Source organism: Sus scrofa, chromosome 9, assembly GCF_054392235.1.
Source record: "Sus scrofa isolate SSC_HxYL_T2T_F1_AM1 chromosome 9, Sscrofa_HxYL_maternal_Yorkshire_Landrace_v2.0, whole genome shotgun sequence".
Lineage (NCBI taxonomy): Eukaryota > Metazoa > Chordata > Mammalia > Artiodactyla > Suidae > Sus > Sus scrofa.
Window position 1 is genome coordinate 134,295,341 of NC_139391.1, and position 19,839 is coordinate 134,315,179.

At 43.3% G+C, this 19,839-nt stretch overlaps 1 protein-coding gene across 11 annotated transcripts in view; it reads right to left on the bottom strand.

The window, feature by feature from the left end:
- Window positions 1–806: 806 nt before the first annotated feature.
- Window positions 807–19,839, bottom strand: part of PROX1 (prospero homeobox 1) — a 53,383-nt gene continuing 34,350 nt past the window's right edge. For 5 of the 11 annotated variants that reach the window (XM_005656757.4, XM_021101943.2, XM_084974039.1 and 2 more), the window contains one exon: window positions 807–6,440. In XM_005656757.4, coding sequence (XP_005656814.1) covers window positions 6,255–6,440 — 186 coding nt within the window. In that variant the 3' untranslated portion in view covers window positions 807–6,254. 11 annotated transcript variants of the gene reach the window in all.

A 19,839-nucleotide genomic window follows, 5' to 3' on the forward strand; every position in this document is an offset into this window, starting at 1 on the left:
ATCATTTAATAGTTTTGAGAATGCATTGATTCTAAGCACCCTCATGACAACAGGGTTCAAATATAAAGCTTTCATCATTGAAGAGAAAGCAAAAGAAGATGAAGACTCAATCATAGGGTGGAGGGAAAGGGAGGTGCAACTGTGAGTGACCTTTAGCAGGTCCACTGCAAGTAGGCAAGTGATTTCTGCTGATTCTTCGTGTTCCTGATTTGAGGATCAAGGAGACATGACTTTAAACCAAAGCAAAAGAGATGAAGGACATTTGCACAAGCCACCCACCCAATGTTCTTAGTATGAAACCTGCCGCCGATCATGTCTAAGGGTACATTGTAGAGAGGTTTTGAATTTACACGAGTACTTGGTTCGGCGTTCAGCCAGCGTAGAAACAATACAAGCTCTCACTCCCCAGATTTTAAGTAATATACTTGCCATCCTGTGACTCTGGGGGAACATCTTTTCTTGTTCTTCGAATCAGTGAATCATTAGACATTCGCAATTGAGCTGAATTGAGCTCACGATATCATTTTGAGCCAAAAATGTTTGTCGTTTTTAAATGTGGAGGGCTAAAGTGAAATCTGTGCGAAGAGGCTTCAGAAAGCGAGCGAGCCAATTAGTATAAATGTCGGAAGACACAAAGATCATTTCTAGGAGCTGCATGTGTCCATGTCAGGTCTGCAGCATGAAAAATCGTAATAAAAGGGCAACTCCATAACTGGTACTACGGTCACAACTAGCCTGCTGTCCTACAGTTGGACAGAGGCCCCAAAACTGAATGTCACGTGTTTTTAAAAAAAATCAAACGGCACTGAGCTTGTAATGTATATTTTATTTTGCACAAGCTTGCATATATACTGCACATACATTCAGTTTAAGAGAAGATGGAAGGCACACAAGGCAGTTGGACTACTGTATCCTTTAAGTGGTACAAAGCAAAAGGTAAAAGTTTGGAGAGTATACAAAAGCTTAAACACACAAAGTAAAACCCCCGTCCCCCCCTCCCCCCCAACAACTTTTTTTTCCTGTTTTAAAATTTAGTAGCTGCCAAACTAAATTTTTTACTTTAACTTTAAAATCAATTGTCTACTGCACCTTTTTATTTACTTTTTAATATGGACAGGGAGTCTCATTTTTTTTATCATATCAATTAATATTACAGTACATCCTTGGTAATACAAAATTGTACACCTTCATCAAATAAATTAGGATAAATTAAACCAATAAATTATGCAAAGTCTTCAGAACAATAGACAACAACAAAAATCCACAATTGAAATTGCCTCTAGCTAAAAAAAATCAAAAATTGACTTTATCAGTTCAGTTATTGTACTATATTCAAATCAAAGGGTCTTTATTACAAAAAAAAAAGCTTAATAATGCTATTTACAACATATTGCTAAATAATATAAAGGCAGTGTTTTGTCACGGTTTATACTATATACAGATGAGAAATGGCTGGGACAATATTGGGAGAAGCCATGACCTTTGATTCTTCTAGGTATCGCTGAGACCAATCCCAAATATATTTGCTTTTCCAATGCTCATATCGAAGTGGTAATATACAATTTTAAAATGCTTTTTCCCCCCTAGGGAGAGGATTCAAATATTTTAAAAATAAGGAATGAATCCATTTTCACAAAAGAGGGCCAGTCTGTTTGCCTTCTCTGCTCCTGTTTGGGCATGACTGGGGGTGTTAGATTTGAGAGAGGGCTCAGTTGAAAAGACTCAAAGTCCAGATGCTTCCAGCTTCTGTTATATTCTTAGAAGGATGACTATAAGAAGATGCAAAGGTTAAATACCAGTTTTGATCCCAGCTCTGAAGAACGAGCATTTTAGCTTTAGACTTAGAGATGGTTTACAACCAACAGATCTACAGAAGACAAAACTGCATTTCCTTCAACGTCACATGTAAGTGCAATACAGTAACTGCTTACTCATATAAACCAGTTACGTTCTTTAAGGGGAGCTTTTTGAAAACAATGTTTCTTGTCATTTGCAAACACAGAGTTTGTACCAGAACGAAACATTTGTACTATTCACACCAATGAAGATTCTATAATATACATGGCAAAGAGATTCTGCTCTGTTCTCACATGTACACTGCTTCTTTCCAGGGAGTCTGTAAACTACGTTGTCTCTGATGAATTTATGATTGCTTCTGGGGGACATCCTATTTGTAAAGCCCCCTAAATCTTTAGCTTTATGACTTACTATTAACCTGTATGTGTATGCACGGGTGTGGGGGGTGGGGAGAGGGTTTACATACTAAATGCCTTCATGTACACAGAAAAGAAATTTCATAAATTTACAGAAACTGCATTACTCTTGCCCTTGACATCTGATGAAAGAGACTGTTATCTTTTAAAAGTAGAGAGCAGGATTTTCAAGAATGCTTTCAACTGTCTATACAGTCACCGAAGTGTTCCTAAAAAATTCAACAGATGTTGTGAGAATGTAGTTATTTATTAAAATCTCATGTCTTACGTAACAACAGCCATGGGGTTAAATATTTACATTGCTTTATAAAAGTTCCCCTCTTGGTTTAGTGTTTTCGTTTTGCTATTTTTTTTTTGTTGTTTTTAAAATTTTAAAAAATGATATTCACCCACATCCTTAGCACAGCAACAAAGATTCTGCAAACATAAAACACTTTAATTAAATAATACTTGGAGGCACAAAGCAAACTTCAGAAATATGTGGGTGAACATTTCCTTAAATAATGACTACATTCTACCATCTTCCACGTTGTTTTACCATTTAATGTGAAACGTCCTCATTAAACAGCCAGAGATACAGTAAGAATTAAATGTTTTGTTGTTGCAAATAGAACATTCTTTTCACAAAACATAACAAATGTCTAAAATAGGTCCTTAAATCTAGATAGGAAAAGGTAAGCTTTCCACTTCACACGCAGATATATATGTATATTTTTACATGTGTGTATATGTGTGTATGTGTTTTTATGTTCACACATCTGCACACACATATATAGCACATGGTATGAAATATTGCTTCTATACTACTTTTCATTAGGCTAAGAAAACACAAGATTTGCACCACAGTTACAAAAAATTGGCTTCTACAAGAATTTTCAAAACTCGAATGCTGCTCAAACAATTGAGGAAAAAATAATTTGCGGTATCAAACTGTTCTAAAAATTCTCTTCTTCAAAAACGTATTCTCCCGCTTTGTTTTAAAAAGACACAAAATATGCATAGCTATCAACGTTATGTCAAACAGCCAGAAAAAAAATCTAGTGTTTATTGCAGCTGTAGTAATTGGAAATAAAGTCAAAAAGATGAAATTGAAAGCCACAGAAGGCACAAGAACAATTGTACTGGTGGGAAAAAACTGGTATTTTGAAGGATTTTTAAAAATCCCCCCGCTGGTGCATTTAGGTCTAGGCACAGACTATAACCTCAAGTGTAGATGCAAAAATAATTTAGGGTTAGCAGAAAATAAGTGGAAATGCGGTATTTCAACAAGGACTTTAGACTTTGTTTCCCTTTGTAAACTGCCCCTCGTCCTTCACCCTCCCACCTCGGAAAGTGAACTTGCTCCTAAGCAGCCAATTTTTACTTGGTGAGAGTTGAGCTAAGATTTGAAAGACGGTGATTTTTTTCTTTTAAAAAAACCTGGTTAAAGAGGAGTTTTGAGAGACAGGCTTTTGTCATTTTCCAATGCTCCGGGAGGCACAAGATTTTACGGTTGTAAAAGAGAAAAAAAAAAAAAAAAAAAATTCCTGAACGCAAAGTGATTGAGTTCTATTTCCAGGACAACAAGGTGAGCTGATCCTCATGCTGTAATTTCTACTCTGAAATCATTTCTATGCCTCGGTGAACACTGAGAGGATATTAACGTAGATTAGTGCATCAACATTTGGTTGTGAACACACACTTTTGCTTAATTTGTCTATTTAAATTAGAAAGGCAGGGGAGACTAAAACTAATCAATGCTGAATTTGCCCCAGATCAAGAAGATACTAGCAATCTGTCTATATAGGTAAATACACAACAGTTTGGCCTGTTACCTTGCGAATGGCAACACAACGGTGATATGAATTACACGGAACAGCAAAGACCCAGTCGTATACTGATGCGGACAATGGATGCCATACTCCTGGGCATGAAACAAGGTGAAAAGAGTGTGACCACAAGTTGAGATTGCTTCTCTACTTTGTGCTGATTGGATTTTTTGGTTTGCATTTTATTCCAATGGGATGATTATCCAAACCTTTTTTTTTTTTTTTTTTTCCCCAAGCAAGCCGGAACAAGAACATATTGGATCTGATAGCTCTGTGTATGCTGAGAGTGCAAGCTGGGTGATGTGTTGGGTGAAGCCAGGGGGTGTTCCAGCCTGTGCTTCTGAGATCTGCCCACATTGCGAGAGGCTGTGTCTCCTGAATGATGCAGGCATCACAGGACTACGCCGTTTCATTTAAAGTCAGCAGGTTTTAAGGCTTTGTGCTGACAATAATTGCCTTCATACATTCCTGTCCATCAGCAGAATTTATAAATGATGTCAAATTACAGCCATTGGGTCAGCTAGTCAGTCACATGGGTCAACCTGCATTCTCCAAAGTCAAATGCAATTTTTATAAAAATCAGGGGGAAAAATGGTATTTATGTTGTATGTGATCTAAAATACCAGGTTTGTTACCGTGTCACTGGAGATGTAGATCAAGTTACCTAAGGGGAGGGAGGGTTCTGGAAAACACTATTAGAATGAAAAAGGAATTCTTACTGCATCTGCACACAAAACCCAGCTACCAAAAACAAATGTGAATGCCCAAAGGCTCTTAAAAAGCAAGTATGGGAACGTTGGAACATCTTTGAAAAACTGGAAGAAAAAAAAAAAAAAGAAAGAAAAAGAAAAAAGAGGAGAACCATTGAAGAAAGCATGAAATAGCAGCTAGCTTTCTTATGTGTGCTGAAATTGTGTCTTTTGGGTAAACTCCCAAACTCTCCTATTCTCTACAAGCTTCTCAGGTTTTGGTCAATACTAGCTTCTGAATTAGAAGAGACTTTATCAATTGCCTTAAAACGCTGTACCTAAAATGAAGAAACACTTAATCGACTGTCACCACTTTGACCATCCATCAGGGTAGTGTGGAAATGTATATGAAAATAAGTCATTCTCTTACCAACTCCTCTAGGGAGGGGAAGATCAAGTCAACTAGCAGCTGTCAACAAACTTCTAGTGTAGGCAGGAATTTTATGGTCAGGCTGGGATGCCCTTTATCCCTTACCATAGAAAGGTGTTCAGACAATAGTGTTTTGGCTTTTCTTTTTTTTTTTTTTTTTTTGACCAAAAAAAAAAAAAGTGTTAAATATTCAACAAATAATTGCTCTTTTAAAGCATATAAACAGAGTGGAGCAAAGAATAAATTTGAAACTTATGTGCCTTTTCATATCTGAAGCAAGATAAATAGAAAATAACACGTTATAGGGGTTTTTCTCTATGAAGAATGATATCCACTCACTTATTAGCAAGAAGAGCCTGTTGCAGAATTTCGAGAGGCGACTAGAAATCACGCGAGTTTCTAGTCTCATCTTGAAAGAGTCAGTTTTGTACCGAATTGCTTTGCCTCCATAAGATACCAATCCTAGTTTGGGGTGTTGGCCATTTCTCTTAGGAAAGGCTTTTTGACAGTTAGTGATGATGTTTCTTTTTCAAATCTGGCCTTTTGGGCTACTTTTGAAAAGTGAACTATTCATCTGCCACTGGCATTATTTTTAAACATACGATAAAAAGCTACTTACTGAGTTCAAACCAAACATTTCAGTTTATCACGTGGTTTCATTGCATTTTCCTATCTCCTTAGCCGTGAAAATAAAAGACACATCACTGAAGACAGAGCTGCTTGCTGTGTCACGGGTCTCCCTCCGCCAACCAACCGCCAGTTGCAATAAACCATCAATCAAGCAAAAGCATCTTTAACAAATGCCCTCCCTTGCGAACACCGACGTTACACACGCCAACATTCTTTTTTCCCTGAAACTTAACCCTATTTTACGTCTCCACATGTTAAGGGCCTTGGGCAAAAGTAAACTAAAGGCGGAAGGAAAAGAACCATCCCCTTGCAATGGAAAACGGAAGAAAGTGAGAGGAAGATGAGGAGGAATTACCAGCCGATTTCAGAACATATCCATGCCTCCCATACACATATACATGAACTCAAAATCTAGACACGTGTAACTTGGACATCCAAAGGGGACTGCGACTACTCGTACATTCCGAAAGAGTTGTTGAAATTTCTACTCATGAAGCAGCTCTTGTAGGCAGTTTGGGGATTTGAAAATCTCAGGGACTTCACTATCCAGCTTGCAGATGACCTTGTATATGGCCTTCTTCCAGGAAGGATCAACATCTTTGCCTGCGATAATGGCATTGAAAAACTCCCGTAATGTGATCTGCGCAACTTCCAGGAATCTCTCTGGAACCTGCTGATACAAGGAGACAATGGCATTAATAAAGTTTTCAGTTTCAAGTCTCCAGTTCTTCAAAGGAAATTGAGCTAAGTTCTTTCTTTCAGAAAGGGGCTTACATGGCACCTGCATTTGCTAAAAATGGCCGGCCTCTATTCTCTTATGTAAAGTTGTTATATATAGCAGCATTGTAATGTGGGGTTGACAGCTTTGGAGAGTTTTAGAAAAAGACTCGTGCAAAGGATACATGCAGACCTTCTGAAAAACTGGGATTCCACTGTGCACATTTGGATAAAAAAGTTGGAACTTCTCAATTCATCCAATTGGTATATTTCAGAAGCAAGTCTCCACCTGATCGTTCAGAATCGGAATCATATTTCCATTATGAAAACAAAATGTGTTCTCAAAAGTAGACTAAGAAGTAGCCTTTGATACGAAAAATAAAAAAAAAAAACTCTCACCGTAGGTGAAGAAAATCAAAGTCTGTTTCCTGCTTCTATCAGATGGCTGTTGACTCAAATACTAAATTGTGTATCAATGTAATTTACACTATAAATTGCAGGCAGGAGTTCCTGTAGTGGTGCAGCAGATATGAATCCAACTAGGAACCATGAGGTTGCGGGTTTGATCCCTGGCCTTGCTCAGTGGGTTAAGGATCCAGCCTGGTCATGAGCTGTGGTGTAGGTTGAAGATGTGGCTCAGATCCAGCATTGCTGTGGCTGTGGTGTAGGCTGGTGGCTGTAGCTCTGATTGGACCCCTAGCCTGGGAACCTCCATATGCTGCAGGTGCGGCCCTGAAAAAGACAAAAGACAAAAAAAAAAAAAAAAAAAAAAAAAAAAAGAATAAAGTGCAGGCAGACCTCATTTCACTGTGCTGCTTGCTTCACTGTGCTTCGTAGGTGCTGTGTTTTCTGCAAACTGCAGGTTTGTGGCAACTGTGCGTTTGCGGAGCAAGTCTATCGGTGCCATTTTCCCAACAGTGTTAGCTCACTTCGTGTCTCGGTGTCACATTTTGGTAATCCCAATATTTCAGACTTTTTCACTACTGTTAGATTTGTTATGGTGATCTGTGATCAGTGACCTCTGATATTACTCTTGTGAAAGGATCTGAGCTCACTGAAGGCTCAGATGATGTTTAGCATTTTTAGCAATTGAGTGTTTTTGAATTAAGGGATGCACTTTCTTTTTGGACATAATCTATTGCACTTTATAGGCTACAGGCTGGTGTTGATGTAACTTTTATATGCACAGGGAAAAAAATTCATGGGACTGGCTTTCTTGCGACAATCGCTTTATTGCGGTGGTCTGGACAGGGCCCTGCACTATCTCCAAGGTATGCGTTACTCTCTCTACAACAAAAAGAGTAAGAGGATGACCTCAATGCCAAAACCCAAGATCCAAAATGTGTACGCAGTCCTAAAATCCTACATCGGAAGCTGCTTTGCCTTGAGATTAGAATTGCTCCACCAGAGAATGACTTACTTAGCTGATAATAACAATAAACCCCAACATTTTTGGAGTGCTTCTTCTGGGTCAGGCACTGTGTTAGGTCCTGAAGGTGAATTATGCCATTCAGTTCCCCCACAACTCTGTGATTATTAACCCCATTTTACAGTGAGAAAATTGAGGCTCACTTGTTCGGTCATGGGATTCCACGATAAACATTCTCCAACTATTCTTTTCAGAATCCTCTTGGTCAATCCTTATCTTCCATAGTGATTAATCTATGTGTGAGTGCGTGGTGTGTGCTTATTAATTGTCTATTAGTCGTTGTTTATTTAATAGTCTGACCTCTTGTCTAGGAAGAGGAATAGCTCTTGATGTACATATTTAGCCTTCTTTGTAAGTTATCTGGTAAAGCATGGTCTGTCTTTCCCCACAACAAGATAAGAGATTCACCAAATCATTCTATGGACTCGTAACTGTCCAAGTAGATACCGACACTCTGTAGATTTCTTCTACTGGGGGTCCTTATACAGTAACAATGTTTTATTTTTATAGTAAGTGCAGACATAAGAAGTGAATGCACTGCAGCTGTATGTGTAGAGAGATCTGTCTACACATATACAGGAGGCAAAAGATTTTTGTCTCAGTTCAGATGTGCCATTTACCAAAGTAAAAGGGAGGGACTGTCCCTCTGAACATATTTGATCCCTGGCTCCCCCTCTTTTCTCAATCTGTGCAGTGGAACATTTTATAATGACGGTAACTGCTAAGAAAAAAACATGAAATGATCATCCGACATCCCTGCCTTACACATGTGGAGTTGGAGTGAGAAATTCAGTGCTTCTCATGACAAGTCACCTGTCCTTTAAAAGAAACCCCAGGAACAAAAGGGGGGGCCCCCCTCTGGGGTCAACCAGAATCTAGAAAAGGTGCAAATTTTGGATAGCCCCTCCTCAAAACATACATATTGGCTAACTTCTTAGGACAAAGTTCCGAACACCACCTGGAAAATCATGGAAGCAACACCTTGTTCCCCACGAATGTGCCAACTCGCACATCCCCATGGTCGTTCCCTGCCGAGAATTCATCTACCTTCTCTCCTGGACTTTGATGATTTTCTCCCAATCTCCTGCATAGACATGAGTATTTGTGGGACAGAAAGGGCCTGGAGGAACCATCAGCCCTCCCGCTCGCCTTATTCGACACACAAAGCCATTACGCAGCCTTTTCGAGTACTCTTCCCTCTTCCCCAAAGCCGGTCCTTCACACTTTATCAAACGGGCATTATTGAGAGAGGGATTCTGGCTGGAGAACAGTTAGGCAGTGCAACTACCCACTCTAACTACTTGGTTTGGGAGCTGTTAGCCAAATGCTACAGAAACATAATCATCGGCATTTATTAAAATCAACATTTCGAGAAGTGTGGTTTTCCTGGCCATGGGCAAGAGATCCATGAAGGAGACCTATGTTCCTCGAATGCTCAGGGATGTGGCATGGCGTGGCAGAGAGCTGCAGGGGACGGGAGCAGGGCAGCTGCTGAGATGAAGTCAGAGAAGGCCAGCACCCCTCCCATTCCAAGGACCCCCTAGGAGATCTGGGGACCCAGGGGCCAAGGGAGCAGGGGTGTTGTTCAAGACAGCCAGAGGAAGGAGAAGCTTCTAGAACAGCATCGGCACTTGTGCAGGGAGGGAAGTGTAGTTCTTGGGTTTGCCTGAGAACAAATCAAGGCTATTTCTTTGAGGGGGGGTGCTGCCTTCACCCCGTTATTCTTATCATTCGCCATGCTGATCAGTTGTCTTTACTGGGGTTTGTCCTCTTCTAAACATTTGTTTCTTTTGACAGTAATCTTGGGCTGTCCTTTAAGATTTCTTGCATTTGTGACTTGATGTTATTTAACTTTTCACTTACTTATATCTAATAGTAGTGAATTCATCATAAGATGTCTTTAGAAGAAAAGTCCTGTTTCAATTCTGTGTATCCCTCAAAATCTTTAACAGAATTCTTTTGCATCATCTTTGATAAATAGCTCATGAGACCCTGTCTTCGGTTTTGTTCCACATTGCCCTAAATACTTTTTTAAAAAGGAATTCTATTTTATTTTTGGCCGTGCCCAAGCCATGTGGCAGTTCCCAGGCCGGGGATCAAATCCACACCACAGCAGTGACCAGAGCCACTGCAGTGATAAGGCTGGATCCTTAACCTGCTGTGCCACAGAACTCCAAAAAAAGGTAATTTTAAAGTAATGATTAAAAAAGGAGAGAGAGAATTTAAAGAGTTGAACTAGATCTCAGGACTCATTTTATAGATGAAGAACCTGAGATTCTATGAGATAAAGAAATTATGAAATGGAGATGGATGGGAAGTAGCCTTTCAGGTGTTTTTCCACTAAGCCACGCTGGCTTAATGCATTTTCAGTAATTCCTACTTAGATGAGGCGTCAAAACCTTGACAGTCTGTGGATTTGTGATTTTCAAAAACCCCAGAAGAGCCAGTAACTTCAAAATAAGTGGGAATGACACGAATGATTCTCAGAAGGAGACTCTGGTTAGTGGTGTATGTTTGGGAAGGGATGAATTCTTTGTGAACCAATGAAATGGTTTGCTAATTGCGTGCTTCCTTTGAGGCAATACTCAAGCCAAGGATTGGGCTAGACAAAAGAAAGTTATCATCAGGAGTTCCCGTCCTGGCGCAGCGGAAACGCATCCGACTAGGAACCATGAGGTTGCGGGTTCAACCCCAGGCCTCGCTCAGCGGGTTAAAGATCCGGCGTTGCTGTGGGCTGTGGTGTAGGTCACAGACGCAGCTCAGATCTGGTGTTGCTGTGGCTGTGGCATAAGCCGGCAGCTGTAGCTCTGATTAGACCCCTAGCCTGGGAACCTCCCTATGCTGTGGGTGTGGCCCTAAAAAGACAAAAAAAAAAAAAAAAAGAAAAGAAAAAAAGAAAGTATGAAAAAGAAAAAGTTATCATGAGATCCTCTAATACCAGAGCAATTCCTCCTTTTTTGGAGGCTCCAGAGAGGTAAATTGATGGGTAGCAACAGATCATCCGAGAGGATGCCAAGGAATTCCATCCACAGGTGGACATATCACCCATGAAAAAGAGACCCATATCTCTCTCCGCCAGAAAAGTCTCCCCAACTCCACTTAACAGGGTCATGGGGGGGGGGGGTCCTCTCTGATGTTTTTTAGAGGGTGTCTTAGAATTCAGGCTTATGCGAATGGTGTTGCCTGTATTTTTCTGTACCTCTTCACACCTAATGGATTTCCAATCACTAATAAACATCTGCAGAAACGTCCTTAGTGACAAGTAATCCCTTATCTAGGTTTCTTTTAATAGAACCCAGCAATCTGCAGAATGAACCCTAGAGTATCTCCTCAGCATCAGGTGGTAACAGTCAATCAAGTCCCTGGAATGCAAGACAATGCCGGCCGCTGGGAGGGGGAGGGAAGGCCATGCCTCTGGACATGCCACAGGGGAAAACAAAGGGCTTCCAAAGTCTCTGGCTGGAACTCTGAAGCTATTGTGGGAGCCGCGGTGCTGAGTGTTCTTCAGGAGAGGAGAGTGGAAACTTTGCTTAGATAAAAGGCCTCCCGATATGGGAGCCTCACCCCAAATGGTCTTGCCTCTCCTTGCCTTGAGATTTGGAGGAGAATATTTCCACGAGGAGGTACCTGGGGCTTGGCTCTCAGCAGCCACCCATTTCCCCACAATCGTTTGTACTCAAGTCTCCTTAGAGCACAGGAGAGCCTTGGGGGCTTGGATGAAATGGGGAACATGGGAGGCTATTTTCAAGTCTGCTGTCTGTGGCTTGGTTGCAAGCCCACACACACACACACACACACACACACACACACACACACACACACACACACACACGGTGTGTTGGGTGGGTGGTTGTTTTGCTGTTCTTTTTTTTTTTTTTTTTTTTTTTTTTAATCAGAGTGAATGGCAAAGATGCATTTTCCCCCGTCTTCCTCCTCCTCTTCCCAGTTGCTTTACCTTCAAGGATGATTTGTTTTATTAAACTGACTGTCCCTAGCCTCTGCAGTACATAATAAAAGCCTGACATAGCAGGCTGCCTGCCTTCTGTGTCCTGCAGACACTCATCATAAGTGTCAGGACATACCAAGGTTAGCGGTCACTGGAAGTGTGCTCGCTGGCCCAAACCTTGCCAAACGCTCTTGGCAGCTGAATGAATGTCACAGAGAATAGAAGGGGAATTACAAAGGTTAAAAAGAAGACAGCCTCTCCTATTTTCTGGAGACAGAGAAGCTGATTTTTCACACCTCTGAAACATCCAGAGACTCATCCATCGGTGTCTCGCGGGGACCTAAACCTTGCCCCTTGCACAGCTCCCCGTGGATACCTTGCCTTCCTCCCTCCCCTTTAAAAATTGGTCCACTGGCCTAATTTCATCAGTGAAATGATCTTTGCTGAAACGGACAGAAAATAAACCAGGCGTAGACCTCTCTCTCTAGCCTTTCCCCCAGGGCCAAAGGCTCCCGAGGGCTTATCAAGCTTATCAATCAGTAGCTTACAATCTTATCAAGGGAGATCATCTTCTTTCTGTTCATCTACTATTTTGTTCAACCTTCAATGGGTGAAAGGGAAAAGGAGACACACCTACGGGCAGAAGTGGATAACTGATGGAAAGGTAAAATCTTGGCCAGTATTTTGGTGAATTAGTTTGTGCGGGGGCTTTTCCTTCTTCTCTCTCCTCCATAAAAAAATACTATAAAAGGGCACTAAAATGCTGACTGTAGAAGACAATGTCAAGGAGAAAAGGGTACTGGTATTTTGGATACTCTTCACTGCTCGCCTTGGAGAGAGAGTTATTCTTGTCACAAACCCTTTTGTCTGCATCTGCTGACTGCTTGCCTGTAGCCAGCAGCATACTTTAACTGTTTTGTCACCTCCTAACATCACATGCATCAGCTGTTGGGCTTTTGTTACGGGTATTGTAGAACTAATCCGCTGTGGCTGTTCCACTGTGCAGTAAATAAAACAGAAACGGGCTTCTCAGACAATTCTGCATGAATATTTCAGATGGCTTTTACAACTCCGATTCACAAAATCAAATAAATAAATAACTCCCACAGCCCCCCCCCTCCCCCGGCCTCTACCCACACACAGAAACAAAACCCCTCAAACTAGACCCAGATGCCTCCAAGTCAACTGCATTGAAGGCACTGACTTGAGCCTTCAAGCAATTGTTTGAGTGACGTTGAAAGAACAGCTCTCTCTCAACTTCAGCACTGGGTTATTCATATTTATTAGTAGAGTTAAACACATCTGATTCTGAAAACTGGGTAAGTGGCTTTGAAAATCTTGAGAACTACTTTTCTCCTTGGGCTTCCAAAAAAAAAAAAAAAATATATATATATATATATATATATATATATATATATATGCTATCAGAAATATATAATTACAGTGGCTCTGTTAAACTGCTTTTATTGTTTCCATCTGCATTTTCTTCCCTTTCACTCATCTGAAAGGGGTCACAGGAAGATGCCTGTGTATCCAATTCACCCTAAGAGCCTCTCCAAAATGTTTAACCTGTATAGGAGCGCACAAGGAAAAGCAAACTTTAGGCTGGGACTTCCCAAACTGAATTGACACCATGAGTTCTCTTACAGGATGGATAAGGTATTCATCACATACAGTGAGGACTTTTCTGGAGGACTTCTAAGGGTCTTGGGGGAGGTTAGAAGGAGACAGGGCACCTGGACGCGTCTGCAGGTGCGTGCACACACACGCATGCGCACTCAGATCCTAGGCCAGGCGACAAAGTTGAAGTCCTTCCGCGAGTATTCCTTCACCCTAGTATGCGCGACGCCTCTGAACAAACTCGCCCATCCCCGCCGTTTGTTAAGTCAATATTGATCAAGGGGAGACGTCTCTCCTGAGAGCGGGGGCACTAGCTGGGGACTTACGCTGCAGACGGAGCGGACTTAAATGGATAAACTCAGATCCTTTAGTAACTCCTCACAGAGATTACGAGACAAAAATGCAAGAACAGATGCGTTATTGCTGTTCCCCTTCTCTGCCAGAAGCAGAAGAGGGGAATCACGGGGTTAGGGAAGATGGGCACGAGGGGCTGTTCCTAGGGTCTCCCCCCGCAGTCCTGCATGCATTTTTCCTGTGTGCACAGCTGGGGTCTAGCTGGTCCTTCAGGAGGGAAGAGCGGTGTGGGATGCTATCCCGAGAAAACGGCCGGACTGGGTGCCAACACCCTCTCTTTATGGGGAAGTTTTGGAGAGAACAAGCACGAATGTGCTTTGGGAAGTCTAAATTATTATCCAAAGGGAAGGTGGTGGTTTTGAACCTTAAGCACCAGCGCAATGCCTGGGAGCCCTCTCACTGTGATTAGTACATGTATGCGAGGCAGTGTTTGGAGAGATGCTTTGAGGAGGTTCGTGTGGGTGATTTGAGTGGCCGAATCAAGGCGCTGAGAAAAGCTGCTTTGTTTCCTAAGTTTTACTTCGGATGCTTCACCATCGTGACTAGAACCCTGTCCAGGGCTGGCCGATTGGCCACACGGGCTTCCCAGGGAAAACCGGTTTTAAAATCATCTCTAGAGACTAGGTGTTAGGTATTAGGCACTGAGCACCGTGGTCAAAGACTAGGTGTTATATTTAAGAGCTCCCACCAAATGGCTCCATGGTGTTTACATTTTAATAGGATGCTCGCACCTCTGTTTGGAAGGGCTGGAGTTAACCAGGGAGCACTGGCTACAAAAGTGCTTGCAGACGCCTGCCTGCCAGCCTACACCAAGTGAGGGCCAGGAAGATTCTGCAGCCACGACTGGGCTCCAGGCTAAAGTCTCTTTGACTCTGATGCTCCAGGTGGCATCCAGCTTCCAGGGACCTTACGGGATTAGGTCAGTGTAATGCCCACACAGTTTTAGGCCTAAGAGTGGGCTCACCTCCTACTTGAGTGTTTTGCTCCTTAAATACATGAAGACTAAATGCTTAAAGGAAGTGGCTAGAGTTCAAGGCTGTCCTTAAAACAAAACAACAACGCAAAAAACCCCGCCTAGAGGCCCCCCCCCCCCCCGCCCCATGTTTCCTCAGTCTAAGCAAAGGAACACATGGCAATAACAGTCGGTATCATTTTTTTTATAAACCTTCAAAAGAACAATGTTCTGTTGAGCAAAATTCAGTAGCATTCTGTAAACATTAATTTAAGGAAATCAATAGACTCGGTGAGCTAGAGCCATATTGCAAGATAAACTGGCCAGAGTGCCACTTTGTCAAATAGATTTTCGTTTTCTCGGCCTGATAAAGACAGTTTCAAAACGGGGCAAACGTGTTGCAACCAAGGTTTGAAAAGTATGTGGCCTTCAAACAGTCTGCTCGTTCCTCCTACAAAGCTGGATAAACATACTTTAAAAATGATAAGATGGTTTCGAATTGATTTGGCTTTCACATTTTACATATAGTAGATTTCTTGGTTGTCTCACAGGAAAAGACCAAAACAAAACACCACGCATTCAGAATAGAAAATAAATGTACTTGGGAGAAGGGGTTAAATTATCTTGCGGAAAAAGAGCTCTGGGGGGCAGTGGCAGTTGATGCTTGACTTTAAAAAAAGAAAGGAAGAAAGAAATCTTTATTCATGCTGACCTGATGGGCAACAGGCCTTCTTGCCAAAATCCCAAAGCCAAACTCTCTAGTGGGTTTGGGATCAGAGGTTTCAGCTGGTGGAAGCTGCTCCCGTTCTGTGAGCACCGGGCAAGGTCATGTCAATGTGTGAGGGGCTGGGGGGTGGGGAAGCCGGCCCTCAGCCCTGGGGAGGGCTGGGGAGGGGCCCTGGGCGAGATCCTTGGACAGCTTCAAGGTTTCTTTCAGCCAGGCTGAAAGAGCTGCCGGGATCATTAGGAGAAAGGGCAAAAGGAAAGCCTGTCTCCTGTCTGTCGCCATGGCAGGGACCTACCTCGCGCATGTGGTGATACCCTTCCAACTTAAACTGCCCGCCATCCCCCAGTGCCACGCCTGGCAGAGGAGCAGCTTGATAGGACACGGTGGACATGGTCCATGGGGGGGAAGGTAATAAAAAGAGCCAACAGCCACATGGAAACTGCAAGGAGGGAGGCTAAGGGTCCCCCTTGAAGGGACAATGGAACCAGCAGCCATGAAAAGGATGACAGGGAGTGGACTCTGGTCCTGTGGCGTGGGCGGTGAGGCCATCACCCCTCACAGGGACTTGCCTCAGCTGCCCAAGGAAGGGCAGAGGCCTGCCCTGAGGGGTTTGTGTCCTCACCTGTTTGAGTCTTTATCTTTTAAGAGCGGGTGTTTGGAAACTACAGCATCCCCCATAAAATGCCTACAGCTTGCAGATGTTGATAACAGCTGCGGTAAAAATACACTAGGATGGAGTATTTTGTATACTTACGACTTTTGCTGATAAAAAAGAAGGTTTTGGCATCAATGCTACCTGTGAATAATGCGTGTATACATTTTACCCATGTAACCATTCCATTGACACCTCTGCCTATAGCTATCAAGGTCCAAAAAACCCTCTCTCCCACAGCCCCAGGAAAGGAAGTACGAGCTTGCTGGGAACAGAACGACACATGTCTTTATCATAAACGCTGTGAGATGGTCAAAGTTACTTTGCGGGGCTGAAATCTGGCTCACCAAATGGGCTTAAAGTGGCTCGTTTCTTTGCTCGGGCTTGGAGGTCTCGGTGGTGTTAGGAAATGCACTGATGGTCATGCTATTTGCTGTAAGGAAGTACGTTTGCCTTCGCGCCCAAACTCTGCACGTCTCAAAGAGGGACTCCACCTTTAAATGAGCATCAAGCAAAATGAAGCCAAAGCACAATCACAGAAAAAGCATCAAAACCTAAAACCTAATACTCTCTCTCATCCCTCTGCTCCCAAGATATAATGAAGATAGTCTCCCAGCTTAAAAACGAAAAGCGCGCTCTCTGCTGGAACTGCTCATCTGGTAGGTGGTTCAGGTAAGAGCTGGATGGAGACTATGGCATCGGAGAATCACAGTACTGGGACTTCAGAACTAGGAAGGATCTCAGTTCGTGTTCCACCCAAGACAGAAGGAGCCTCGGGCAGGGCTTGGCACACTTTGTCTGCAAAGGGCTGGAGAGTAAATACAAAGGCTTGTGGGGCCACATTTGGTCTCTGCTGCCTATTCTTCTTCTTTTCCACAATGCTTTACAAACGTAAAAACCCTTCTTAGCAAGGCTCACAAAAAACAGACTGAGTACCAGATCTGGCCGGGAGACCAGAGTTTGCCAACCCCTGCCCTTAGCCAAACTGAAGAGCTAACCACTCTTCTGAAGGCCTAATGCTCTTTCATTCTTCTCTAATCCCATGTCCCTCGCTGGGTCAGCACACTAGTTGTTCTTGCAAGGGTAGCTGGGATCAACTTCCCTGAATTCAACCTGCACTGTCATGCCACACCTCCGGGGCACGTAAGGTGGCCCATGTCTGCGGGAATAGTCGATGAGCCACCCACTGGAAGGCCAGGTCAGGCCCTGCTCCCCCTGGGAACTTTTCCTTGGGAGCTTTCAGGCCCGCAAATCTTCAGATGTACTAAAAGGAGGGAAGACTCTATCCCTCCTTCCTGACATAGGGAATGAATCAGTTTTGATGGAGAGATAAGCAGTACACCTGTCACTCTGTGGCGTCAACTAACTTCCCCTCCAATCAGCCCCACGAATGATGTGCCATCCGTCGCTGAGTTCAAAACAGGCTGAGAGCGCCTGAAGTTCAGCTTTTGCTACAATCACTGGGTGAGGTGGTAAAATAAATAGGGCCAAGCTTGGTGCCCTTCTTGGATGGGAGATTATTCAAAAACAACATGGCACAGACTCTCCAATATTGCACCAAGGGAAGCTGGGGCACAGATAATCCGTAGTTACTCCTGTTTCGTTGGAGAATGCATTACGTGATTGTTTTCTGCAGCAGATTTACCTTCGTAATTAAGCTTTGCCTAGGCTAACAATGAAACTAGCCTGTGTGCCCTTTACTCGTGTTAACGGCGCCACGTGAGTCAGAGGCCTAGGGAGGGATTGCTAGGAAGTGGGGTTCGGGGAGGACAATGAGAACAGCACTGCTCCGAGTAAGCACCAAAGAAGGCACTGGAGCTACGGAGGATCATGGAACAGAGCTCTGGAGAACATGAGAACACTGCTGACAAGGGCTTATGCATCCCCAATAACATCTGAGTTGCTTTGGGAAAGGACTGGGAGGAGAGGGGGAAAAGTCTGAGAAATTCCCTTTTGTATTTCTAAGGAATTCTTTGGGGCTTCTCCTCCACAACTACCCTGTGCAAAACGAAGGACGACCCATATTTCAAAAGCAACCCAAGAGTTTGTAAAGGTCTTTGAAATTCCTTTTTCAAGAGGGGCAAATATCTGGGAACAGCAGAGAAACAAGATTCCAGAAGGGCCCCGGGAGTCTTTGATAGTCCTCTAGAACCCTACTGACATCTTACGGGTCGGGTCTCGAGGTAATATTTGCGGTGGGAGGACTTAGGATGCTGTCAACACCTGGGACTGGCCCGTGGAGGCGATGTCAGGCCTCCACATACTGATTATTTTGTACACCTTCAGCTCACTTAAGATGATCAATCTTTGAAAAATCCTCTGTTAATAAAGGAAACGCAGTGGCCTTGACACCACAGCCTCCTTCTGCTTCGGATCACGCCTCTGCCTTCACCCCGACTCAGACCCCCACCTGGGTTCTCAGTGAATCCATTACTTTTCCTAAAACTCATTTTCAGTATCAGCTTTAATTGTAAACGGTTAAGGTAGGCTAAAAAAAAAAAAAAAAACCACCAAAACCAAAACCAAACAAAAACAGAGGTTGGGTACCATTACCATAAGAAAGACGAAAAATACATATCCACATGACCGTGTGAGGATTTGCTACCTGCCAGCTACAAATGCATACGTACAAAATCCCAGTGGAAAAGGACCCCCATGGCAGATGACTATCATTGGGAGAATGCGTAAGGAAAGGACGCTGCTGCTTTTGCAAAAATCACCAACCTCGCCTAGCAGTGAAGGTAGTTCACTCAACAACTCCCTGAGAGAGGGCGAGATGTAGTTTATTACATAGACGTTAACATATATGACACATGCTGAGTGCCTGGGTTGAGCTGTGGCCTGGGTAGAATGTGGGTGGGGTCAGGTATGTTAGTTTGTTCAGGTCCACACCAGCTCCTGGAAAACTCAGAGGCATGCGGGCTCTCTTGGTGAATGTCCTCTCTGTTTGGGTGCCTTAGCCAACACAACAAAGTGAGTACCAACTATAAGGACAGTAAATTGTCCATGAATTTGAAAAATCCATCTCTATGATCCCAGCAAGGGAATCACCACATCTCCCAGGGCGCTGTTGAAAGATCTGCAAAGAGGGCCTTGGGAGGACACTAACATGGGCACCCTGGAGACTTTGACGGAGACAATTAAGCCACAGCAGAGCCACAAGGGTGGAAGTGGCTCACGTGGGGGCCATCTGTATTCCCAGGGGCTCCTCAATCACAGCTTAAAGCTCTGCATCAGAGGCAGGCCTTAGAGAGAATGCAGAATGTCCTCTGTTCTAGAACCACAGATTCTCAGAGCTAGACCAAAGCTCCATCGTTAATCTTATCACGTTACAGGTGAACAGAGTGGAGCCCAGTGAGGCAGGTGTTGCCAGAGACAGACCCTCCAACCTGGTGAAGAGTTCCCCCGTACCCTGTCACCTTGTCGCTGCCTTTCTTAACTGGTACCCGTGATTCCAGAGGCCCGGAGCTGTTCCAGGCGGATATCACCTTTATGGCCACCCTTGGGGCAGGAGGAATCACTTTCTCTTTTCAAAACCAGTTTCGCATTGATTCTTTGTCCCAGTTCTGACGAGAACTCCCTGTTTGCTCTTCTGTTTGTTTGTTTTCCTATTTAGGGTCAGTAGGAAATGATGCAAGAGTTAGGCTCCTGACAGCAGGGACAAGGTAACTT